Source organism: Manihot esculenta, chromosome 9 (assembly GCF_001659605.2).
Source record: "Manihot esculenta cultivar AM560-2 chromosome 9, M.esculenta_v8, whole genome shotgun sequence".
In the NCBI taxonomy this organism is placed as follows: Eukaryota; Viridiplantae; Streptophyta; class Magnoliopsida; order Malpighiales; family Euphorbiaceae; genus Manihot; species Manihot esculenta.
In genome coordinates, this window is record NC_035169.2 from 35,304,619 (window position 1) to 35,330,672 (window position 26,054).

At 35.1% G+C, this 26,054-nt stretch overlaps 4 protein-coding genes, 1 non-coding gene and 1 pseudogene across 10 annotated transcripts in view; 2 read left to right on the forward strand and 4 right to left on the reverse strand.

The window, feature by feature from the left end:
- Window positions 1-7,090, forward strand: part of LOC110622998 (protein MON2 homolog) — a 30,559-nt gene extending 23,469 nt beyond the window's left edge. For 4 of the 6 annotated variants that reach the window (XM_021767797.2, XM_043959950.1, XM_021767798.2 and 1 more), the window contains 15 exons: window positions 623-762; window positions 871-1,052; window positions 2,590-2,718; window positions 2,819-2,904; window positions 3,007-3,122; window positions 3,219-3,331; window positions 3,465-3,588; window positions 3,832-3,953; window positions 4,053-4,239; window positions 4,324-4,552; window positions 4,985-5,309; window positions 5,599-5,738; window positions 6,088-6,209; window positions 6,307-6,511; window positions 6,620-7,090. In XM_021767797.2, coding sequence (XP_021623489.1) covers window positions 623-762; window positions 871-1,052; window positions 2,590-2,718; window positions 2,819-2,904; window positions 3,007-3,122; window positions 3,219-3,331; window positions 3,465-3,588; window positions 3,832-3,953; window positions 4,053-4,239; window positions 4,324-4,552; window positions 4,985-5,309; window positions 5,599-5,738; window positions 6,088-6,209; window positions 6,307-6,511; window positions 6,620-6,707 — 2,308 coding nt within the window. In that variant the 3' untranslated portion in view covers window positions 6,708-7,090. Of the gene's footprint in view, window positions 1-622; window positions 763-870; window positions 1,053-2,589; window positions 2,719-2,818; window positions 2,905-3,006; window positions 3,123-3,218; window positions 3,332-3,464; window positions 3,589-3,831; window positions 3,954-4,052; window positions 4,240-4,323; window positions 4,553-4,984; window positions 5,369-5,598; window positions 5,739-6,087; window positions 6,210-6,306; window positions 6,512-6,619 lie in introns of those variants that run through there. The other 2 variants (XR_006352048.1, XM_043959951.1) reach the window with 2 other exon arrangements.
- Window positions 7,091-7,307: 217 nt separating this feature from the next.
- On the reverse strand, window positions 7,308-8,743 carry LOC110623000 (late embryogenesis abundant protein 47). The gene is made up of 3 exons (XM_021767802.2): window positions 8,289-8,743; window positions 7,898-8,200; window positions 7,308-7,814 (listed from the first exon to the last, which is right to left on the reverse strand). Exons 1-3 carry the CDS (start codon window positions 8,475-8,477, stop codon window positions 7,647-7,649), a joined length of 660 nt encoding a protein of 219 aa, XP_021623494.1. The 5' UTR covers window positions 8,478-8,743; the 3' UTR covers window positions 7,308-7,646.
- A 2,143-nt stretch (window positions 8,744-10,886) lies between these two features.
- LOC110622999 (serine/threonine-protein kinase EDR1) lies at window positions 10,887-20,087 on the forward strand. Its single transcript, XM_021767800.2, has 13 exons — window positions 10,887-11,486; window positions 13,683-14,105; window positions 14,223-14,326; window positions 14,855-16,017; window positions 16,590-16,630; window positions 17,070-17,138; window positions 17,254-17,354; window positions 17,503-17,581; window positions 17,664-17,762; window positions 18,699-18,767; window positions 18,877-18,926; window positions 19,356-19,532; window positions 19,639-20,087. Exons 1-13 carry the CDS (start codon window positions 11,073-11,075, stop codon window positions 19,772-19,774), a joined length of 2,925 nt encoding a protein of 974 aa, XP_021623492.1. The 5' UTR covers window positions 10,887-11,072; the 3' UTR covers window positions 19,775-20,087.
- Window positions 20,088-21,331: 1,244 nt separating this feature from the next.
- LOC122724781 lies at window positions 21,332-21,491 on the reverse strand. The gene has a single exon (XR_006352222.1). It is a non-coding gene; the product is annotated as a U1 spliceosomal RNA (small nuclear RNA).
- Window positions 21,492-22,265: 774 nt separating this feature from the next.
- On the reverse strand, window positions 22,266-24,962 carry LOC110623333 (annotated as a pseudogene).
- Window positions 24,963-25,115: 153 nt separating this feature from the next.
- On the reverse strand, window positions 25,116-25,779 carry LOC110622495 (putative defensin-like protein 184). The gene is made up of 2 exons (XM_021767005.2): window positions 25,615-25,779; window positions 25,116-25,435 (listed from the first exon to the last, which is right to left on the reverse strand). The coding sequence occupies exons 1-2, from the start codon at window positions 25,667-25,669 to the stop codon at window positions 25,263-25,265; spliced, it is 228 nt and encodes a 75-aa protein (XP_021622697.1). The 5' UTR covers window positions 25,670-25,779; the 3' UTR covers window positions 25,116-25,262.
- Between the last annotated feature and the right edge of the window lie 275 nt (window positions 25,780-26,054).

Consider the following 26,054-nt stretch of genomic DNA (forward strand, 5'->3'; position numbering starts at 1 on the left):
TTAACATTAGGATATAAATGTCAAAAGTGGTAACATTTGAATTTTTTTTTGTCCAATAGGCCAACATAAAAACCACAGTTTTCCTAGAAAATAGAAACCGAAAAACAGAAAACTATTTCTCATAAGTAAAAAAGGCTCTTAAAATCCTCTAATTTTGTTAGTTGATAGTGTAATTCCTTTTCATTTCTTCTGGATATTCCTCAAAATGAAGGTCATAAATGTATGGTTTAGTCACGTGTGTTACAGCAATACTGTAATTTGTACAGTCTTTGTTCCTAATCCGATATTCAAAGTTTATGAAAATATGATGCACATTGAATAAGTGTGCAATATAAATATGTTGGTAAAGGCCAGGTCTTAAAAATTAGGAAAAGATATGGAAACCATAGTGGAAGAGGGAACACAAACAATATAATATTTATCATTCAGAACGAAGTTTCCATTTTTTATTGTCTTGTGGTTAATATATTTGATGAATTCTGGAGAGATGGTTTTAACTGTTATTTTGATGAATGAGTTTCTCCTGGGGTTCTGCAATTTACTGATAGTTACCATACATTTTGGCAAGTTGCACCGACTGACACCTGTCATAATCATATCAGTAACATTGTTGATGTTGCAGATGTGTAGATGTCACTGGAGCATACAGTGCTCAAAAGACTGAACTGAATATAAGCTTAACAGCTATAGGCCTCCTATGGACCACCACTGATTTTATTGTGAAGGGGCTTCTACATGGGCCTCCAGAAGAAAAGGAAACCAGTTGAGTTGTCTTTGAGACCTGCTAGCTTTTTGCAATCTTATAATTCATTAACTGTCTTTACATTTAAATTTTTATGGACTAACATTTTGCTGTGCTACAAATTACAGGTGTTCTTGTTGAGCATCCTATTTCAAGGCAAGTAGATGGTGAATTAAAGGATGGAGAGACTCCAAAAGCAACAGATACAGTGAACGACCAAGCGTCCACAGTAAATATTACCGATTGTGATAAGTTGCTCTTCTCTGTTTTCTCGTTACTTCAGAGGCTTGGAGCTGATGAGAGGCCAGAGGTAAGATTGCTCGTTTTGGAAATGGACTCCACCTTCCTTTTTGTTATATGAATTGCATGCGACATGTGAATTACTGTATACTAAACATTGGCTTTGGCTTTAACCTTACCGTCAAAACAAGATTTGGGTTTAGCAAACGTAATTTGAGGTATCAAATTTGTGAAGATCACAATTTTGTAATTACATGTGCTCTTCCAATTGGGTCGGTTTCGCTGACTTGTGGGGTCTAATCATGGTTCTAAATTGCAGTCACGGCCGCGTTTACGGGTGTGGTCACAAGTAAAGGAAATAGGCCTGTAACAGCCATAACATAATGGTAATGGCCTGTAGCTGCCACAAATTTTTACAAAAAATTGCCAAAGTTTGTGAAATAAATAGATAGATGAAAATATAATCAAAACTAAGATATACAACTAGATAATTAGTATAAATATGTCAAATAAGGACATTAAATCTATCATTCTTAGACTCTATTATTATCAATTAAATTAGGTTTACACATATTATTTAATTGATAAAATTAATATCAAGAGATATATTTTTTAAATTTTATCTTGCAAAAGCCTAAATTTTATACTTAACAAATATATATTAAAGGCTAAAACCTTCTTTGATTTTTTCTACATGTATTTACATAAAATAATCCAAAAAAATAGCTAAAACTTAGAAAAATAAACAATAACTTGCCCTCTGCTATCCTGCACTTCAAAGCCACCTTCTCTATTTAGCAATCTATGCTCTTAAGCCAAAAATTTGTTGGAAAATGGTGGATTTCACTTAATTATGGAGAAATTTGAGAAAAAGTAGCAAAATGCCTAGAGATGAAATGAAGGAGCATTGAATTAATGAGACCAGTTAGCCTTTTACCCTCAAAAGGAGTTTCTTTTGCTACCCTTAGCTTTATATTAATGTAGTAGAAAAAAGTGAAACATTCTAAGAAAAAAAATGCCTTTACAACCTTTAAATGACAGTATATAATGGCTGCTATATTTTAACGGTTGTAACGGCCTTTTCTGCTGCAATTTTAACAATCCTTTAAATAATATTGGTAATGGTAAAACTAGACTAAGTTTCTTTAAAATGGCCGTTATTTAAAACCATGGGTCCAACAAAGGTCTTGGTCTACACTGGGTCTGTGTTTTATGAATGTATTACTTCTCAGGAATTAGTTTAATTTTTGTTCGAAATTGTCTTATGAGCAGATTTTTACGCCTCTTAGTGTGCCCACTCTAGAGTATGCATGTGCAATTGTAGTTTTTCATATTTTTATTTAGTTTATTTTCTCTATTAGAATTTAACAATGAAGTCTCATGGATGGACATAATATCCATGGATATATGTACCGTTGCAAGATTTAATTTCACTCATATATGTAGCTGTAGGGAGTGCAATAAGCTGTTTTTAGTTAAAACACCATTTACATGATTCTTTTTCTTTTCATGGAACTTTATTCAGGACCTAATATAGAAATATTTCTTTCTGTTATAGGTATTAATGAAGAATCTATTCATGGTAACTGAACTTATTGGTCTTTCAGGTCAGAAATGCTGCTGTCAGGACACTCTTTCAATCTCTTGGCAGTCATGGCCAAAAACTTTCAAAAAGCATGTGGGAGGAGTGTCTTTGGAATTATGTTTTTCCTGCTTTAGATCGTGCTTCTCACATGGTAATAACAAGTTGTCTTTTTTCTGTTGGAAAAGAAGTGTGTATAAATTTTATTTTAAAGACATATTTTAATCTGATTGCTTCAATTATCTTTATTATAGGCGGCAACTTCATCGAAAGATGAATCACAAGGGAAAGAACTAGGAACTCGAGGAGGAAAAGCAGTTCATATGCTGATCCATCATAGGTATAAGTGTCGATTATCTTCTGTTTGTTTCTGTATCTGAAGTTTCCAGAGTCTTTCTTGATCAATGACATTGTTTGTTTACTCTCTCCCATGAATTTGCAGTCGTAATACAGTTCAGAAACAGTGGGATGAAACACTGGTGCTGGTCCTTGGGGGAATAGCACGTCTATTACGTTCTTTTTTCCCCCTTCTCAGTAGCTTAAATGATTTCTGGTCAGGTACTCTGAATTGTACCTTCACATATGTGACTTCGTTAGCTTGGGCTGTGTAATAGAGCAAATCCCTGTGAATATTACATAATGTCATTTATGCAGGTTGGGAATCTTTGCTTCTCTTTGTAAAGAATAGTATTTTGAATGGTAGTAAAGAGGTTGCCATTGCTGGAATAAATTGTTTGCAGACAACTGTTCATTCTCACTGTCTGAAGGTAATAGTTAAAAGTATGGACTTTTTAAATTGTATTTTAATGTAAATATAGAAGTAGTTGAACTATTAGAAAATGGCCCATAATAGTGTCAACTGTACATTATTGTTTTTCAACTTACAGTTTCCTGCTTCAGGATAATCTGCCAATGCCTTACCTTGAATCCATACTTGGTGTATACAAGCATGTTATTCAAAAATCAACTATCTACAGCAGTAATGCAGCTAGCAAGGTGAAGCAAGAGATTTTACATGGTCTTGGTAATGCTGTACTCCACCCTGAGATTTTATTATTGGATCCAGGATGTGTTCGAGCGTATATAAACCTAATTATATCAGTATTAAGTTATATCTGCCTTAGATTGACATTTGTCATGCCTTTCTGATTTGATTTAACATGGTACCAAATAATGCTGTCTTTATTATGGTAATTGTGCTTCTGAATTTGGAACCTTTCTTTTTGTGTTACTTACATGTTTTTGGTTCTCTCCATATTTTTGACAGGTGAATTGTATGTGCAAGCACAGAGGATGTTTAATGATGAAATGTTTTCTCAGTTGATTGGGATCATAGATTTGGCAATTAAGCAAGCCATAACTACCAATGAAAACTTTGAAAGTGAATTTGTAAGTAAATTTTTGGTCTCAAACATGTTGTTCTGTAACTTATATGCAACTGTACCTGTTGAACTTGATACTAACATCATTGGCACTTCTTTTGCATAGGGACATGTTCCGCCTGTGCTGCGTACTGTATTAGAAATCTTGCCATTGTTACATCCAACTGAACTGATCTCTTCAATGTGGCTAGTTCTTCTTAGGGAGCTTTTACAGTATCTTCCAAGATCAGATTCTTCTTTGCAAAATGACGATGATGATGTTAAGCAAGCTAGCAGTACTGATAATGTTCCAGGTATAGAGCTGGCTTGCTAGCCATTATCTGCTATGTCCATTAATCTAAAAAGAATATTGAAATGCACATATCTTTTGTGAATAGGCAACAATATAAAGAGAGAGAATGAAATGCCCAATGGTACAGCTTCCATTTCTTCAAAAGAAGCTGAAGCCCCACCTCAGGGTTCTGGATCAACCATAACAGTATCGGGTGGGATTCCAAATTATGTGTTTGCAGAAAAGCTTGTTCCTGTGCTGATAGATCTATTGCTACATGCTCCAGCAGTTGAAAAATATATTATATTTCCTGAAATTATTCAGAGTCTTGAAAGGTATTATTCTTTATATTCTCTGATGCTGCATATTTTTTTGCGCCAGAGTACACTGCTTATGATATTATGTTTAGAGGTTTGGGTGTATTTGTTTAGTTAATTTTCTGTGATCCTGCATGCAGTCAAAACATGTGGAGGATCGTTAAACAGAGTACATATTGTGACAATTCCAAGCAAAATTTCCATATATTTGTAATGAAAACGAAGAAGCCACAATATTTTCTGTAATGTCATCCATGAGCAGATACTTGTATGAATGGATTGTGGTTGATTGGTTTCAGTATACTTGATTGTATATGATGTTGCATTGAGTTTTAACCAATCATGTCTAATGTCAGAAAACACAGAAGAAATAAGGGAACTGTGCGCCCTTTTCCTTTTGAAATGAAACTTTTTGCAAATGTAATTAACATATTTGAGCTTACATATTAGGTGTATGACTACAAGAAGAGACAATCCAGATGGTTCACTTTGGAGATCTGCGGTTGAAGGCTTCAATCTTGTTCTTGCTGATGATTTTTGCAAGTTTTCTGGGAACTTTGGATCAGATTCCAGAATTAGTAGACCTATAAGAACACGTGTCTGGAAAGAAATAGCAGATGTTTATGAAATATTCCTTGTGGGCTATTGTGGTCGTGCCATACCCTCCAATTCTCTCTCAGCTGCAGCACACAAGGCTGATGAGGCGCTGGAGATGACCATACTGGATGTTCTGGTTGATAAGATTCTTAAATCACCAACAGATGCACCTGTCGATGTAATTTTCTTGCCAGTTAATCACTGGGTAACATAAGGGAGGCACATACAGTTCAAATAGTAATCTTCAGATAAATCTAGTGACAGCTGTTTCTTTTGAACTGTTCTCATGAATTTAGCCCACTTTGTTAAGTTTGTCTAGGATATAACTTTGTATAGGCCACATAGTAATGTCTACTGAATCAGTATTGTATTTGTATTAATGTCATTTCGTAGTATTCCTTAATGTCTGAGGCTCTGATATAAAATATTATTCCTTGTTTAGCTAATTCTACATTTTTATCTGACAGATTCTGGAGCGACTAGTTTCCACCGTGGACCGTTGTGCATCACGCACATGCTCTTTGCCCATTGAAACTGTGGAACTTATGCCATTACATTGTAGCAGATTTTCCCTGGCTTGCTTGCAGAAGTTATTTTTCTTGAGCAGGTAAAAGAATTTATAGCTCTATCCAATTGTTTTTTTTTCCTTTTAGCTTTTCATATTCCGAAATATGAAATTCACCAACTGATTAGGTTTTACTCTAGAATCAGATGGTATAAAATTAGATAGGCCAAGTACCGTGATAGGATGGAATACAATAATATGGGTTGTTCCAGTAATTTTTTTTCTTCTTTCTTGATTATGTGCTCAAGGAACCTGAATGTCTAAGTTGTCCCCTTTCTAGGATCTAGTGATAGATGAACTCTTTTAATTCAGTATTACTGTGGTCCTATGGCTGCAATTTTTTTTTTTTTTTGTGAAATAATTATTTAATGAACAAATTATGTGTGATCAGTTCCAACAATGAAGCTGGTGATTGGAACTCGACAGGATCTGAAGTCAGTAAAATCGCAATCAGGGTTCTTTTATCTAGATGTGAATATATCATGAACAGATTTCTGATGGATGAGAACCTAGGTATTTAACTTCTATTCTGCAACTTATCTATTGACGAATACTTTTACCTCACCTTCTTTGTTATGTATGCCTGTTGAATTTGCTACTGTACCATCAGGTGAACGACCATTACCATCAGCAAGGCTTGAAGAAATTTTCCATGTCCTTCAAGAACTAGCTCATCTAAGAATTGATCCAGAAACAGCATCTGTTCTTCCTTTGCATCCTAATTTGAAAATTGTCCTAGCAGACGAGGAGGATCAGAAAGGACGTCCACATCTGTTTGTTTTATTTCCCACGCTCTGCGAACTTGTCACGACAAGGTGAAAAATAGATTTTGAGCAAATGTGGTGATTACACATCTATTGTAATAACATAGATATAAAGAAAGCATCACATCTAAATGCTTGTTTGTGATCCTTCATGGACAGGGAAGCTAGAGTGAGAGAATTGGTACAAGTGTTGCTAAGGCTCATTACTAGAGAACTATCGCTTGAAGAGGTTGGCATCGCCGGTTGATAAATTGAAGAATGCATTTTCTCGTTGATGCTCATTACTCGACAGATAGGTTATAGGTGGAGGATTTTTTTAAAAATTTTTTTGTTATTATTTTTTTGGGTTTTTTGTTTCCTGTCGTCCACTGTTTAGTGTTGTATTATGTAGGGTTTGTACATTGTAGGATTTTTTTTTTTTCCTTTTTCGGTTGTATTTGAGGCACTGAGCAAGAGTGAAATGGTAGAGCCAGTTTTATTTTAATGCCTCTATCAATGATGTTGAAATAACTGAACAATTGTATTCATTAGTAGTACAAGAGGTTTCCATTGGCGGCTTCTGATTTTTTGTAGCCTTGATATTATAAAGTTGCTATGTTAATATGCTGGAATGAGATGGATTGTGAATCACCTGAACTGTCAAATTTTTATTTATAAAGTTATGTTCATTCTCTTTTATTCTATTTTTGAAAGTTGAAAATTTCATTTCTCTTTCCAAAAATTGAAAGACTTATATGTTCTGGAGTTTATTTGATCTATTTTTAAAATTTAAAAGACTAGACTTATTTGATCACTTTTAATAGTTTAAAAATCTGTTTACATGATTATTTATATTGTAAGGATAAAATTGACTTTTTATTCGACAGGAGTTCAATTTATTTCCATTTCAAACCAATATTACAAAAATTTCAAAGAGAGAATAGTAACAAACTACTAACACCATATATTACATGACCCACCAAAACTTTATAATAAGTACTGAAAGGGAACATCAATAATACAAATGTATAGCGAGGCTATAAAAAAATGCAGATTAGTTGAGACTGGCTGGATGCTTTTCAATTGTCTTCAGAGATATGGGTATACTGCTTTGTTTTAAGCCCCATTTTGAAAATAAAAGTTATATGAATGAAAACGATAATGTAAAAAAAAATAATTAAGCTCAACTTAAAATAAGGTGCGTTAATTATTTGAAATTATTCTGCTGGTTGATCCTGGCGGCAGCAGCTATGGAAGCAGCCACACCCGTCGGATGTGTAGTGAGGAATGGATCGTTCCTCATTTCTGCTCCTGTAACCCCTTCTGCATCTTTCCTCGTGGCCGGCCTATCCGCCGGCAACTTTGAAGTCGCATCCTGCATTTATGCATTATACATGCAAATCATGCATTGTATCAATGGTAATTAAGTGAAAGATATATATGTCAATGTGCAATTACCATAAGAATGTCTGCTAGTTTTCTCTTGTCCTCGTCCCTTGCAGTCCTGGCATTGACAGTTGCTGCTGATTGTGCAGCAGCGGCCACACCACCAGGACTAATGGTGGTGCGACCGGTGGCTCTAACTTCCGCTGCTTGAATTGCCGCCGCGTCACTCCATTCAACAATCTTTTGTCCGGCTGTTAGTGCTGTGGCTTCAAGTGCTTCGCCAATGGTTATACCACCATACGGACTCCCACCTTGTTGAACGGTGGCTGGTGCTGTCTGCTGCATTAACACTCTTTGGCTTATTTTCCCAGCTATCTGCCCCATAACAAATTCACATCGACATTAGTTAAGCCCCATCAAATTTCTTGATAAGCCGCTAAAAGAAAAGAAACGAAAAAAGAACCTGTTCGGCGATTGATTCAGTCACCATACGCTTTCTAGGAGAATCAATTTCTGCGACTGCGAGGCTCAAGCCCAGATCAACAGCAGCCGAAGACGTAGCGCTCTCGGGGATCTGCATGAGATCCCTTTGGAGAGAGGAGACGTCTCCATCAAGGGATTCTTGAGGCCTTAGTGGTTGCTCTTGACTCATTTGTTTTTATCTTAAAGTTATATGGATTAGCGAAGATGTGAGCGAGAGGAAGCTTTTATACGTGCATGGGTACATGGAGAATAAGGACCCGTTTGGATTAGGACAACGGAGAGACATTTGTGGATAGGCTACCACTTGGCTGCGCTTCAGGTGAATTCCAAATAGGTTGTTTCTGCAATTTCGGATTAAGAGGAGAGAGAGAGATAGAGAGAGGGAGGGAGGGAGAGATTGACTCGGTCTTTCATCGGTAGTATTGGCCTTTCTATGTATGAATCAAAGGTTGATATTTGTTAGACTCACTAGTCTCTTCCAAGTTTCAATTTCTTTAGTTCTCTTGCTTTTTGGATATTAAAAATTGAAAGAATCACATAATTTTTTTTAATAAAAAAAATTGATTTAACTTTTTTAATTTTTATTTATTTATTTTACCATGTCAAGTAGAACCACAAAAATATAACTTGAATTCGTAATCCAACGATAAGAAATGTCTTTTAATTGAGCGGACTAAGCACGCACTTCTTCCTTTGTTTAGATGATAAGGGAATGCAATTGTTTTTTTTCTTAGAAATAATGAGTATCATAAATTTTGATGTTTTACAAAAATAAAATTATAAGAAGAGTTACTAGCATATGAACATTTAATTTTACTTTATCGTTAAGTTAGATGCATTCCATAATTTAATTATTTAATTAGTTGGAGGATATGAGTGTAATACAATTATAAATCATTGATTTTAATTATAGGATGATATTTACTTTGTGGTGTTCTGAAATTCAGAGGAAATAGAGTTTTTCATAATGTGTAAACTTCTTACTTTCTGTTCTTTCTTCATATATCTCTTCCTGTTATTTTATAGTAACACATCTCATTGTTTAGGGTTGTACATACAGACGTTATCTTAATTTCTTGATGTATCTATATGGGTCTAATTCTTAGTGTATAGGAACCTGCAACTCTATTAAGATTTTGACATTTTGAATCATAATTGTGAACCGGTGCGAGGCTGTGATTTACCTCTTTTTTATGAGTTTAGTAAAAATCGAAATATTTGAGATTCGACTATTATCAAGGATTCTGGATTAACCGCGAAAAAAATTGTGTGCTGACGGGCCACAAACATTGTGGCCCCTGATAGGTACCAGTGGCCAGCCATCATCACTTTGCAACAATTAAAACAAGTAACTATGGGATTTTTTTAAAAAAAAATTGTGATCGATATATATAATTTAATCCTAAATGAGTTATGCAAAAAAATAATTTTAATTTATAATTATATTAAAAGATTATTCAATATGTTCAATATATTAATATATATATATATATAATAAAATATTATCATTAATAAGATATGAACCAGCCAAACCTAGTGTAATCTTCCATTAAAGGCAATATCATTAATTTCAATAAATTTAAATTCATATTTCACTTTTAAGTTTTTTACTAAAAAATAAGAAATGGATAGAATATAGTATTTGTATAACTTAATACAAAATAAAGTAGGATATATGGAAACTTTCTAAAAAAATATATATAATGTCTTGATTTTCAAAAAAAGTGAATTTTATCAAAATTACTATAAAAATATAATAAAAATATTTTATATTCATTTTATTTAGTATTCACATATTTAATAATAAGTATATTTGAGTAAATTTATGGAGATTTTACATTCTTAAAATCTACTTTCTAATTTTCAATTTCTATTTTTTAAAAAAAATATTCATTTTATTTAGAAAGGTTAAATAGCATGCTAATCATAATTTAGCTTCCAAACAAATCATACCATTATATTTTTAAAATATACCAGTATTGAGAAGGTAAGTTATTCAATATTTTTAATATTTAATTTATTCAAATTTATTAAAATTATACCTTTTTTTTTGAAATGGGATTATACAATTTATTTTATTAATTTTATAATTTTTATTTATTTTTTAGATTATAATAATATATAAATTAATTATTTTAATTTTATTTAATTTTTTTATTTTTAATAAAATTTAATATATTTAAAATGAATTTTAATGAAAAAATAAAGGTATAATATTTTTAGATTGAGTTTAAATTTAGAAAAATGATATTAGGGTATTGAATTATTAAAATTTTAAATTATATATTTTTATTTAAATTATTAATTAATATAAAGACGCGTTCGTGGATAAGGGGCTTCGATGAAAAAACATCATTATGTTAGTGACGGTTGAGACTTAAGACCCAATGAAACTCTTGATAAAGCCAAAGCCAAAGCCAAGTGTCTCCGGGGCATCACCAGGTAAGCAGCTACGTGGCCCTCTCGTTGGCCCAGTCAACATAGAGTATTCCACGTTATGTGGTATTTTAGTAATTAAAAGAAACTTCAAGCCTTTTTTATTACCGGCCAACATATACTATTACTACATTGAGTTTTTCCCTCCATATTTACAGGACACTTTCCATGTTCTAGCTTTCATTTTCCTGAGCTGCATACGCGGTGAGAAAGTGAGGGAAAGTGGAAGAAACTGAGAGAAAATTAATAAAATAAGAGCGAAAATAGCAGAGAGAAGAAGAAGGCGAAGGAAAAAAGAAAGCTAGTGAAGCAGAGAGATAGAAAGTAAATGAAGCACATTTTCAAGAAGCTACACATTGGGAGTAACCACGAGCCACATCGATCAAACGAGATCCCTCCCTCGCCACTCTACACCTCTGATAACCGTGCTTCCCCCGGAAATTCTCCGTTTAGTCCTCCTTTAACATCTTCATCTCCGGCGTCCACAGTGGCTGCTACGACGATTTCTTCCGCGGTGAATAATTCTAATGGTAGGACGGACTACTTCTCGTCTGAGGAGGAGTTCCAGGTGCAGCTAGCCTTGGCGATCAGCTTGTCCAATTCAGAGTTTAAGGATGACCATGAGAAGGATGAGATACGAGCGGCGACGCTGTTGAGCTTGGGAGGGAATCATCATCATCGGAGCGATATGGGGAGGGAAAAGGTAGAGGCTGCCGCGGATGCCTTGTCAAGGCAGTATTGGGTAAGTATTGTGGACTCTTCTTCAAGTTGAATTTGGGTAATTGAACTACAAACTATGTATTGAATTGGCTGGAATTAGGGTACTTCAGTTTGTTAATGCATAAATCAGGTAATTTCGTATCTGACATTGTATTGCAGTTGGTTATGGTTATTTACTGATTGAGGTTTTGTAAAATGTTCTCTTAAATTAATTCGAATATATTTTGAGTCTTCACTTCGTTGAATTGTATTGAATGAACTTGGAGATAAGGTTTATCCTACTCTCTTTGATGTACAAAAAAAATTGCTTTGGTTCGGGTGGCGGATGACAAGCCTTTAGAAAATAAGCATTATGCTGGTTTTGGATTTTGATGATTAGGCCAATAGGAGTGGAATTGTTTTGATATGACAGATGAAGCATTCTTGAATATTGCATGGGCCGATTATTGTTAATGGTCCAGGATTATGGATGTAGCTTCATTTGGTTATATGATGTTTGTAATTAGAAACATAGGTTCTTTTGGGTTACTGTTGAATTCCAATATTAGACAGCTACTATAAATACCAAAGGATCTACTGCAATTGAAATAATATACATGAGTGATCTTTTCTTTCTGGAATTCGTTTCTATCTCTTTCTCCTCTTCTCTCTTGTCTTTCCTCTCCTTTTTCTCCCACTTCGTTGTCTTTCTCTTTAGTTCACGTTCTCTTTTCCTCTTTCATCTGTCTTTGCATTCCTATCTTTCCCTGTTCCTCTTTACCTTCTTCTTCCTCTTTTTTCTGTCCCTACTTCTTTCCTTTACATTTCTCCATTCTTTTATCTCTCTGTTATCCATTCCTTCTTGCTCCACATCTTTATGTTTTTTCTCACTTTCCCTCTTTCTTCTCTTGCTTTTCCTGTTAAGAAACAAAACATTAGAGCCTAGTCTTTGTTGCCAAGCATGGCTGAAGGAGTAATGCTTCAAAACCTAGAGGATCATGTCAAATCATTAGAGCAGAAACTCAGTAGCTTCATAACAGATATAGTCAAAGAATGGACAAAATGCATTTGGAAATGTAGCAGCTCTGTCAAGAGAACCAGCAGATCATGGGTCAAATTCTTGACATTCTTGATTTACTCAAGAATCAATGCAAAGGCAAGGTATGTGGAGCACAACCACCAGAGTGTTCCAGTTTGATTCAAGAGAAAGATCAATGCACTACTTTAACACTTGTGTTGCATTGAATAAGATCAAAGAGGCTCAAAAAGAAAATCAGCAGAATTAAATTTAAGCCACTTGAAGAATTCAATGTGGGAAGAAGGATCAAGAAACCAAGTTAATGCAGAATCTTTAATTCAAGATGTGAGTAGCAAAATTCCTGTATTGTGATGGTATGACATTAAATGATAACACCTAACGTCTTCTAGTCAAAAACTGTATAATTAAGAAAAGGTTAAAAACATGTATATATATAGGAACACAAGAAAATTAGAGACTAGAATTGTCTTAAAAGGAACGCAAGAAAATTATAACTTTTGATGCAAGAATCAAGACCTGAACTGAAAACGACTAAATCTGAATCTGGTTCTAAAAAACAAAGAACTGAGGTTCTAGTTCAGGTTCTTAGGAAGAACCAAACCCGAACTGCACATCCCTAATTTCTTGGACACTCTGCTCAATTGAAGTATAGTTGAGTTCCACCTTCTCTCTGTCGTCTAAGGTTTGGTTGTTTAAGTTTTTATGTTTGATGTGTGTACATGGTAATACCTGTATCATATGACCCTAATGCTGGTTGATAGATTCAACAATACCACTGTTCACAATAATCTCATTATACACAGTGCAAGTGAGGAACCATATATGGTAATCGTAGAAATGTGTGGCAAAACTCTTTTTTGGTTTTGGTATCTCTACATGCCAGCAATACTTGATCTTCTGTGGTTCAATTATGATTTAATGAGTAATGTTATCTCACTTCTTTTGCTTAAACTGTGTTGGACTTCGATTGGTTCACCATAAAAATCTGCATGATTATGAAGAGAAGTAATAACTTGTTTTCTGGTGTGTAATGTATAGCAATCACAGAATTGTATGGCATGCTTGTAGTTTGCCCCAAATTTTGTTCGAGCTGCCTCTAAATGCTGATATTATCCAACTTTGTATTTCTCACTGATGATGTTATCCTGTAATGTTGTCTTACTTCTATTTGCCTTTCCTTGTGTTGAATCGGTTTCTCAGGAGTATAATGTGCTTGATTATGAGGAGAAAGTAATGGATGGTTTTTATGATGTGTTCTCCACAAGTCCAGGTCCAGCATTACAAGGAAAAATGCCATCTCTCTCAGATCTAGAAACAAGCCCTGGGAGTTCTGGTTCTGAAGCAGTTATAGTCAACCAAACAATTGATCCTGCACTGGAAGAGATGGTGCAAGTTGCCCAATGTATTGCTTTAGATTGTGCTGCTACAGATGTTGGTATTTTGGTACAGCGGCTTGCTGAACTTGTTACAGGACATATGGGTGGGCCAGTAAAGGATGCTAACATAGTGTTGGCAGGGTGGATGGCAAGAAGCACAGAGTTGAGGACATCCCTTCACACAAGTGTGTTGCCTATTGGATCCATAAATATTGGTTTGTCTCGCCATCGAGCTTTACTTTTTAAGGTCAGCATTATATCATTAGTGACTAGTCCCTGCATGGTTTTGTCTGGCCAGACTCTTTGGTCCCTTTGTTGTCTATATGGATCCCTTATGTTTAATATCTTTCTTACTTGGATATAGGTGTTGGCGGACAATATAAGCTTACCTTGTCGATTAGTGAAGGGTAGTCATTACACTGGCATTGAGGATGATGCTATCAACATGATAAAGTTGGAAGATGAAAGGTTGTTGCTTGTTATTGTTGAACTTCAATTATTGTGTCTAACAAAGCTAAATGGCAAAAAGGATCCATATAACTGACTTTAACTATTTTGGGGTTAAGGCTTTGTTGTTGTTGTTATTGTATTTATTCATTGTGTAGAATTTTCTATTTGTCTTTTAAATTTTAATTTATGACTTTACCCACATGTTTGTATTTGTATGGGGCCTTTTTATAGTGCAACTTCAGACTAGTCTTATTTGGCTTTTTGATGTAATTTTACCATAATTTTATATGGTTATGTACAGTTTCAAATTGCTTTTCAACACTTCCAGTTTATTGTGAAACAAGTCATAGGAGATATATGGAAGGATACTTAGTTGTGGGCCCCTTAAGTACCTTAACGTCCCATACTGAGTTTGAATGTACATCTGTTTTAGTTTGGCCATATAAACTGCATTTCAATTTGTGTGTATGTACATATGTTTGAGTTTCGTGAATAGATCATATCTAATCCAGTTTTTACTTCTAACATATAAATTTCTGCCTTCAGGGAGTTTTTGGTTGATCTCATGGCAGATCCAGGGACACTTATACCAGCTGATGTTTTAAGTGTGAAGGACACTACCTTTAGATCATATAATCCAAACATTAGTAAAATCTATGGCCTCAATGCTTCTAATGAATCTGGAACTGTTTATACTGGATCTAAGCCATTATCTGGTGAAGGCAGTAGTCAGAACTCTTCAGTGGATGGTAGTTTGCCTGTGGATAGAACATTAGCTGCTGAAAGTGTGGAGTCCTTGGCATCATTCTCTGGTGGTAACAGCAATGCTGTTGTTGGTTCTTCTGGTGTATCTAGCAGAGCAACTCCCTCTTATCAACATGACAATATTTCCTCCTCAGTTACTGGGTCTTCTCTATACAAGGGTAGTCAGGGACCCCATGGAATTGGCGATGCCATGAGGATGAATGTTAATGTTGTTCCATGTGGTCAAAATAGCTCAGAGGCTTCAAAATTCCTCTTTTCAGATCTTAATCCATTCCAGATCAAAGGAACTGGAAAAAGTTCTATGCAGAACAGACCTGCTGAGAACAAAGTGGACTTCCAACGGAAGAAAAATAATCCCCTTCCTGGTCGACCCCCTGTGCCATTGATGTGGAAGAATCAATATGCACGCAATGAAATCCCCAGGAAAAAAGAATATGATTATATGGAGGGTCTCTTTCCAAGAATTAATTGTGAACCAAATAATTATAATCAGTTGTCATTAGCTTCTACTAGTTCTACTATGTCAAAGAAGGTTTATTCTCAAGGCATCAAGTCATCCAGTAGAGATGGTGATGCTAGGAATACTTTGAATGTTACCTCTCCAGCTTTGGCACCTGGCATAAATCAATGCCATCAGTCACCTTTTGTTAAGGAAGTAAACTCAACTGTTAAAGAAGAAAATCCTAGGGATGTAAGGAATTTCACAAATGATGCAGAAGTCATGGTTAAAGATGATGAAAATAGTGAAATTGGTTTTCATGATCAGAGAAAGTGCACATATGACAGATTTTTGGGGACCAATTTGAAACTAAAGGAACCAGAAAGTCCTAGCTCATCAATTGATTCCACCACTAACAGGATTGATCAAATCTTTGATGATGTAGATGTGGGTGAATGTGAAATTCCTTGGGAAGATCTGGTTATTGGTGAGAGGATTGGACTAGGTAATGCCTTTGGCTGATGAGGTTTCTTTATGGCATCTGTTGTGCTTTTGTTATGTCTAATGCTGTTTTGCAATAAAAATAAAAAAATTAAAAAGTACTCATATGCACTCACCTATATATGATGAAAGTGAACACAAGTAATGTGAAATATGCATGCATGTACATGCAATATGAAGTATTCTCTCAACGTGATCGATCTTACTAAGTTTTTACAGCAATATTGTTTTGTCAAATTAGACCTTAGAGGATTTTGTTTTATTAGTAGTTTTCGTGCCACAAAATATTCTGGAAGTGAATATAATAATATTTCCCCCTGTTTCATTGACAAATTTGTTTCTCAAGTTCCCTGCATTTGAGTTGGAGGCCATTTTCATGGTAAATTGGTAGTTCCTTTGGCGAGAAGTAACTTGTGCATCTCACAATGCTAATGCAGCTACCGCTGGAATATTTTGTATAGCTATAATAGGATGAGCATTAGTATCATGTCAGTGTTTGAATTGCATCTCAACATATTTTGGTTCCTTGGTCTCTTTCTCCCCCTATAATTTTGCATCACGTTTTCTTGTGAGCAGGTTCTTATGGAGAGGTTTATCATGCTGATTGGAATGGAACGGTAAGCTTGAATTTTTCCTGCATTTTCTTCAATTACTGCCTAAAATTAGTTAATGAGTCTGAGAAAATCCATCAAACTTTTTTTTTCACGTTCTTCCTTATCTTACTGTCTTCATACTTGGTTTGTTCTTGAACATGATCTCCATTTGCTAGTTTTAAGTGATAGATGAATGGGGATATATTTTGCATTAAATGTTACTTCATTTGGAAAAGAAGCAATTTATTTGAGTGTTAAACATACTGTTGACTTAATTTGGATGTTCTTAGAGAAGACTCTATAGTCTATTGTTATCTTCTATAATAGCAAATATCTTTTCTGCACTAGCTGGGTACAGGCTTGATTATGCTGATTTTCTGCCTTCGATTTATTATTCTTTTAGACATTTTGGAGGAACAAAATATTCTTAATTTTGCCTGGTCCATTTTTGTTGAACTTGTAGGAGGTTGCCGTGAAGAAATTCTTAGACCAAGATCTCTTAGGTGCTGCTTTAGCTGAATTTAAAAGAGAAGTAAGCAATAAATTAGCATTGATATGCATGATAATTCCCTTTTCTTCTATGGATTATTAATCTTATTCCAGAATTCTTGACCCTGGAACTATGATATTTGCTATTTGGTGTAAAGGTTCGAATAATGCAGAGATTGCGCAATCCAAATGTTGTCCTCTTTATGGGTGCTGTTACACGCCCTCCAAACCTCTCGATCATCACAGAGTTTCTTCCAAGGTAATAATTTTCTATCTTCATAACTTCTTAGTCAGTTCTATTCTATGCTGGAGCAATAGAAATTGCTAGTAGATCTATGATCTTGCTCATATTTATTCCATTTCCAAATTTATGAATTTATTCTGTTAACAAATGCTTTCCTTGCTAGAGGAAGTTTATACCGAATTCTTCATCGTCCTCATTGTCAAATTGATGAAAAGCATAGAATAAAAATGGCTCTTGATGTGGTATGTGATCTTTAAACTTCTTGTTCTTTCTGATCTGCATTCAACTTCTGTGTTGGATTCAAAATATTTCTGGCTGTTGCAGGCTAGGGGTATGAATTGCTTGCACACTAGTATGCCAACAATCGTTCACCGGGATTTAAAGTCACCAAATCTTTTGGTTGATAAAAACTGGAATGTCAAGGTATGTGTTGCTTCTACTTTGTTGATTCAATGTCGTCTAATTTCTTCTACTTTGTTGATTCAATGTCATCTAATGTCAAGGCATGAATAATCAATGTTTCTTCTAACATCAGGCTGTTCTTAGTATCAATAAATTTTGAACTCTTTGTGGAACTTTTAAGTCATGCTTACACCTCATTCTTGTTCTGAAATTATGCAAGCATTAAAAGAAAAAGCAACCGTTAGGATTGTACTTCCTTCTCCAAAGGCAACGCCGACGAGAAAATATCAACACAAAGCAACTCACAAGATTGCACTTCTCTCTCCATGTGCAATAAGGAAAGATCAAGACATACAAACTCATAGGGCGCACAAATACACCAATCAAACAAGAAACTTAGGTGTGAATGGTGCTTGTGAACAATAACGGAGAACAATACTGAAATCCTACTAAATGGAATGCTCTGGTACCCTGTTAAAGTTTGAATTCAAAAAGGAAAGAAGAAAGAAGAAAATAGTAAGAGAATATTTACATAGCTTAGGTATAAGAACTAACATCTGCGGACACAAAAAAATCACAAGAGGCCATGTCTTTATTTAATTGTATTTTATAAGCTTTCTTATTTATAACAGAAGACCTCAAGATATACAATGGCATGATACTGTAAATTAAAGGATTTTCCTGCTAAATAGGAAATATAAAAAATCCCTAAATAGGAATATATAAAACACATAATGATACTGCATAATGCTCTTCCTTAAGTTGGAGTATGAAATTTCGTCAATTCCAACAATGATGTTTGTATGTTTGGCCCTTCTTCTGAAGAACTCATTTCCCTCCCCCTTTCCCCACCACCCTACCAGACACACCGCTTGAAAGGTGAAAATATCGTTTTGCATTTACAATTTGCTGTTTTGAGCAAGCATGTTATTACAGACTGCATCATTTCACTTGCAGGTTTGTGATTTTGGGTTGTCACGCTTGAAGCATAACACGTTTTTGTCATCCAAATCAACTGCAGGAACAGTGAGAATCTGATCTCTTCATCCTATATCTTTTTATAGACAAAGCTTGTGCAGTTCAAACCTTCATCTTACTTTGATGCCTTTTCTGATTAATTTCTTTGCTTTGTTAGCCCGAATGGATGGCACCAGAAGTTCTCCGTAATGAACCCTCAAATGAGAAGTAAGTTCGTGATGTTGTACTTGCATAAGCTTTACGCAAAGTTGAAATACATCATTTTCTTAAATGCTCTTTTAGGCTAATTAAAAAAGGGTAAAATAAGTTGAGATTCTTCCTGGCACACAGACAGGTGGAGTCACTTGTTCATCATTTGGGAATCATTTTCAGTAGAGCAACCATCCACAATGCTCCACAATTGATTGCTATTTTTGAGACTCATTTATTAAAAGCTTAGGGGTGTTCTATCATGAAAATAACATTAGAAAGCCTCATGATTTGAGAAGCAATGAATGAAGAGTTCTATCAGCTATTGCATTTGCAATTTACATGTCAGTTGATACCTGTGAGAAAATTTAGTGGATGTCACAGTTATTACATATGTTTTAGGACCAGTATGCTAACTAAATAAGCTGTGTTTTTGCTGAATGACAGGTGTGATGTATATAGTTTTGGAGTCATCCTTTGGGAACTTGCAACTCTAAGATTGCCATGGAGTGGAATGAACCCAATGCAAGTAGTTGGAGCTGTTGGTTTCCAGCATCGTCACCTTGAAATCCCCAAGGATGTTGATCCCTTAGTTGCAAGGATAATTGTAGAATGTTGGCAGACGTAAGTTGGAAAGGGAATTTGTAAGATTGTTCTTGTTAATCTTCCTTCACTAAAATATGAATTCATTATTCTGATTGCTGTTCTTGGCATGATGGTTTTTCCTCAGAGATCCGAACTTGCGTCCGTCCTTTGCACAGCTTGCAGTAGATCTCAAGCCCTTGCAGCGGCTTGTCATCCCATCACATCTTGACCAGCCAAGCTCACCTCTGCAGCAGGAGATCTCAGTAAATTCTACACCTTGAATTGTCTCAATTCCTCAATTGTGAATAAGGAGATATTCGTGTTTATTTTGCCTTCTGGATATGAACTTCACAAAAAGGAAAACAAGGAGAGAGATAGAGAGAATAGAAGAAAAGCTTGTAGTTTATAGGCCCTGGGTGGTTTGTGCAAGGAATCTATGTTTGCTGCTGCCACCCAAATAATAGCAGCCTTCTTTTTTGTATTAGCTTGATGTCGAGGGAATAAAAATTTGTAATATATGTGTATTAAAAGGCTTTGAATTTCAAAATGATTGGTTAAAGATTTAATTGAAAATTAAATTTCAATTTTCAAAAATAGTGGTCTATCTACCAAATCCGGAGGGTTGAGATTGCCATATACATGATCAGAGACTGCAATTACTCCCTGTATTGGTGAGGCCTACTGCAATTATATTGATGATTGGATTTACATTATTCTTGGAAAAATATAAAGGTGGAAAAGAAAAAGAGAATAGAAAGTGATGGAAAAATTAAATTTTAACTTTAAAATATTTTAAAATAATTATTTTCGTACTCTTATATTATATTTTTAGACATTCCCATTTCAAACAAAAAAACTAATTAAGATATTCTATAATTTTAAAATTATATTAAAATATAATTAAAATATTTTTATATTTTAATTTGTCCAAAAAAAAAACTTCTATTAAACCATTTCTCCAATAATTTATTGATCAAAACGGAAAATCAAAAGCGAAAAAAAGTTATTTGTATGCTAAAATTACCTTTTTAACATTAAATAAATCAAACTAATAAAGATTTCTCCTTCAATTCTCTTGTTTCTCCTCTATTCTAACCTATCTGCTGCATTTTATCTTGCATCTTCTCTTTTCTATCCATCTGCTGCATTTTCTCTTTTGGAAAAAAAAAAAAAAAATCTATCGCATGAAAGAAGGCTCCTTGAGTGCAGTGCATCAAAACCAGGATCCTTAACTGAGGCTATTTTGAAGCTTAATTAATTAAAATAACCTAATGACGGAAGTTAGAGAAAAAAAAAAAAGAAAAAGGAGAGATTGAACCATGCAACCAATCAATAGTTTGAGAAAAAAAGTTTGTTTATTACATAATTTAACCATTTTACATAAATCATTGCTGCAGAAGTTAATTCGCATCAATGACTGGGTTCAATCAGAGAATATATTTGTTTGCACAATAGTTGCTTAAATTTAAAATGGGATAAAAATATATGATAGTACATATCATAAACTGAATAATTGAAAAACAACAATGCATCTGTAATACCATTTATCTTTGCAGCTTGCAAGAGCATATATAATTATATCTCCAATATTATGTTTGGAATGAAAAATTTTTTACAATAATTATCAGAAATTAATTATAAATTTAATAACAAATCGAGATGGGCTTCCTCCAATCTGATTTGAATTTATTTTGGAAATATTATCATCAGAGAACCAAAACCCAAAAATTTAAAACCACTCGGGAAACACTTTCCTTTGAGATCCGGGCTAGCCCAACATATGAAAAACAAACCGTTCATTCCAACCTAAAAGAGAGAATCCTTAGAATTAACTTTAGAAAGGGGCCGCGCGAACGCAGGCCCCAACTGCCACAAATTATGACGTAGGCTCTCCCACTTGGGGAGACCTTAGAACAGCACCCCTCCAAAGTGCAATGGAAGTCACTGACCTAGGCCATGGGCCTTCTTGATCACCCATTAACCCGTCCAGGTAAGTATGTTTTCGAATCAGTTCCAACTCCCACTTGTAACCGCGGCCATATGTTAAATCAAACGTGCATATCCGATGTGGGATTTCAACCAGTTTTAATAAGGGAAAATTACTTTGTAGTCCCTGAGGTTTAACGTAATTAACACTTCTGTCCCTCTATTTTGGCGACCCAACACTTAAGTCCCTCACTTTCTTTTCTATCCAATTTCGTAATCCTTCCGTCCAAAATAGCCGTTTGGGACACGTAAATTGACAAAATTAACCTCCTTCTTCTTCTTCTTCTTCTTTCTTTTTCTGCAACTTCTTCTTCTTCTTCTTCTTTCTTCTTCTTCTTCTTCTTCTTTCTTCTTCTTCTTCTTTCTTCTTCTTCCTACTCTTTCTGCAGCAGCTTCTTCTTCTTCTTCTTTCTTCTTCTTCTTCTTCTTCTTCCTCTTCTTCCTACTCTTTTTGCAGCAGCTTCTTCTTCTTCTTTCTTCTTCTTCTTCTTCTTCTTCTTCTTCTTCTTCTTCTTCTTCTTCTTCTTCTTCTTCTTCTGCAACTGGAGAGAGAAAGCATGAAAGAGAAAAAAAAAAAGGAATTTCACATTAAGAGAAGGGTATTTTTGGAAAAAATTATCACCTCTCACTTTTGACTCTTTGACCAAACGGTTTAAATGGACGGAAAGACTACGAATTTGGACGGAATAGAAAGTGAGGGACTTAAGTGTTGAGTCGCCAAAATAGAGGGACAGAAGTGTTAATTACGTTAAACCTCAGGGACTAAAAAGTAAATTTCCCTTTTAATAAAGAAATAGAGCAGCCTAAAATATCGTCCCAACTCCTACGAAACAAGAAAGCAGAACTCCTGGTAAAGTGAGGAAATTACTTCCAACACGACTCAGCTTCCTGCATTGGTGACAGCCTGCGGAGTTTCTGGAACCATGTCTCTACTTTCAAAATGTAAGACACGAGAATCCCCGGCTTCACAATTCAAGTCTTTCCCTTTAATAGGCCTTCCAGGGAGAGGGCAGCCTTTGTAGGAGCTGTTATCCACACAATACCACAGAAGCCCTTCCCAGTAAGAATCCTGCCAAACCAAAGTATTCAGTCATCACATGATCTTTAAGACTCATAAAGGAGAGAAAGAATTTAATTATTGTACAAATGGTGTTGATTAGAAAGACCCAAAATGAGTCACTAAACACGATTGCACTACATTAGCTCAATGCCCAAAGAGACTGCAAATCTCTTCGGGTAATTGCAACGTTAAATCTCTTCGGGTTACTGAGAAAACCCAGACATTAAGTTCTGTCAAAGTTACTGTGCTCGACAGTTTTCCTCACAGAAGATACAATAATGACCTCTCTTTCTTGTCCTTCAAATTGTTCGACACTCCCAACCTTCACATCAGACATTTCCCCAGGTTTCAAGTGCCTTGTTGATCATCAGGACCTGTTGTCAGTAAGGTGTTATTACCCCAATATCAGTCTCATTTAGATCTGTACTTTCTCTCAGCTTCCTTACAATTTCAACAGCCTTACTTGCCTCAATTCGGTTAAACCACGAACGATTATTGCCTTCCCTCTCATCGCAGCCTTGAATGCCGACAGGAAAATTTTTTGCTAGGAAGAAGAGCTGTGTCAAAACTTAAGGAGGGAGAAGTGTCTGCCTTACATGCAAGTAAACTCCTCCTTGTAGAATAGCTTAGATGGGAGGTGCAGAATTACATACGGAGGAGCACCTTTGCAACCCAGAATCATTTGCGCAGGATGCATTTGCTCTGCTAGAAAAAGGCACAAATCTTTCTGTGGAAATCAATCTCCTCTTGGTTGATTGATACGGAAAGAGAAGATCAGGCTCCAAGTTCTCTGCTGCTTCAACTGCTTGATACAACCTCCTTATATTCACCCTATTATATGTAAATAGAACATTGTACAAATTGCCATCCCAGTGACATGTATGAAAATCCTTGTTAAATCTCAGAAGCACTTCATCAGCCTCAACACGATAAATGCATCCCTGAAAACAGAATGGTTATACTGTTTCTACAGCAGTAAAATACAATAAAATAGTATGTTTTTTCAGAATTGACGTGCCAAAAGCATAAATGTTCCTCTTACTTGGAATAGTCTTCAGACAATGGAAGAGGAAAAAAGAGCAATACCCATTTCCTTTGGTCTACAAGATAACCAAATAGTTAGTGTTTGGTTTGGCTGAAGTACTCTATCCTCAAGAGAATACGATTCCACGAAGCCATGGGCATTTTCCGCCCTTGAATTGGCTGATGGAGGCTCTAAAAGAGATGAAGTGAATGAATCTGCTGCATTTGAGCAAAAAATGCCAACTCCCCAAAGATCCACAGGGTCACTAACAGTGTTTTCTATGGTAATTGAACACTTTGCAGTTTCACCGACAATAATAGGTTGAGGCTTCCCTCTTGCAAAAGGAAACGGGAGAGATTGAGATATTAGGTTTTGGAGGTGCCAAATACCTTGGAAGACTTTCCTTCCACCCAAACAGTAAAAAATATAAAGGATTAAAAACCACAAAGGACCTTACTTTAAAACTTTACTCTACCTCCTTCTACACAGAGTATATGATAGTTTCTACTCATGATGGAGGAATTGATGCCTCAGAACCAAAGCTATTGATATGAAGTAAACCAAAAGTTCAAACTTTGACAAGTAAAACAGAAACCCAAGCAAACTCCAAGAAAAAAACATGAGCAAATGCATGTGAAGATGACTATATAAGAGAATATTAAACACGAAAAACATCAAACATCCGATGACCCATAATGTAAAAAGGGGCAATGAGCAACCTTCGATCAGAAAAAGAGCACCTCAAACAGAGTATCAAAATTCGGGCTTCTTAATGGAAGATGGAGAAGGAACAGAACCAAAATGACTTGCTGGTTGATCAAAGATTAAAAGCAGAAACTAGATAATGACAGTGGCCCTCCAGTGTAATCACCACCTCCCATTCCATTAAAAACACGCATTATTCGAAGAGGCTTTTACTTGGGAGTAGAGCAGTAGAAATGTCAAGAATTCAGACAAGGAAATAACTTCATCCCAGAGGCTCATACTCCAACGCCACATACAATGACAAAGTAGGAGTTTTATTCTCTACTCTCTAGTTCTTCATGTCGAAGTTGTATGTAACTCAAGGGACCCACCATATACTATTGATATAGAAGATTTGGCCTCTTGATTTTTTTTTTCCTTTAATTTTCTTTTTCTTTTTTTTTTTTCAACAACCTTCGATTTCCCATGGAATTATCATTGTTTTATGGCTTTCGTGTACAACGTTTAATTTAGTATATTTTTTATTTTTGTTTAAATTAATTCAGGAGTTACTGGAGAAAGAAGGGAGAGAGTGTGTGAAGCAGCGAGATCGGGCGAAAGAAGTTTAGGAAGAAGAAAAGGGCTCGAGTGCGAAAAGGAGATTAACTCAGGATTTGGAGTTTGTTTTCTTCGGTTCCTATAGAACATATCACTAAAACGAGCACAAGAGCTCCTAGAAAGGCAATATAAAGAGAGAGAAGTTCTCTCTCTGTCAAGCTAGAGGAGCATAAGTCTCCTCAGTTGTGAAATTCACAGGGGTGTTTGACAATATAGATAATAAGATTAATCTTATTTAGAAGAAAAAAAAGAAAGAAAGAAAACTGGGATAAACGATAATTTGATTACATAATAACATCATATATATAATGACATCTTAGCTTCAATCTAAGACTTCTTTTTTTTTTTCCGAAATCTGAAGCCTTGGAAAGATCTTATTTAAGGTAAAGATGATTGATCAGCACTTGTATGCACAAAAGCACTGCTTAGGAACAGGGGGTGCAGTGTATAAATCACATTGTCCCATTCCATTATATTTGTTTCTGCAGTCCTCCCAGCAACGGTTGCCTCCTTTGCAGTTCCAAACTTTGTGGCAATCTTTTCCTTCTGCCTTGAGCACCAACTTTTCATCTGCACTTCCACAATCATATTTATCTACCCATCAAATTATCCTCATACACACAAGCATATATTTTAAGATAAATCATAAAATTAGTCCTTTAATAATTAAATTTATTATCAGTAATCAATTAATAAATTTAAGCAGAAAAACCTCAGTGTTCTGTAACATCAAAAGTAGAAACTTTTACCAGGAGCAAAGATGAGGAGGAGAAGCAGAAAACAGAAGGTAGAAAGCTTCACCATTTTAAGGGTGTATTTGAGATTCTTTATGTGTTCTTAGTAAAGGTTGGGCTATTGGGAAACCATGTAGGGTATTTATAAAGCTTTCCACTTCCATTTGCATTATGGATAAGCATGCAAAGGTCATCAAGGATTAGTGGAATTATGAATCTAATCTGTAATTTTATAATGTTATTGCCAAGAATCAGAACGTTATTAAAGAATTTAATTAACTAACGAAGACTTGTTTCATCAGATTCCAACACATTAAGCATCTTTTAGATAGGGGAATGGCGAAGATACCCTGACAAGTTTTTCCAAATTTTAAATTAATAAAGACCAGGTTTATCGTAAATTATTCAAAAGTAAGAATTGCTTTAATGTCTGTTAAACTGAATTTGATTCCATG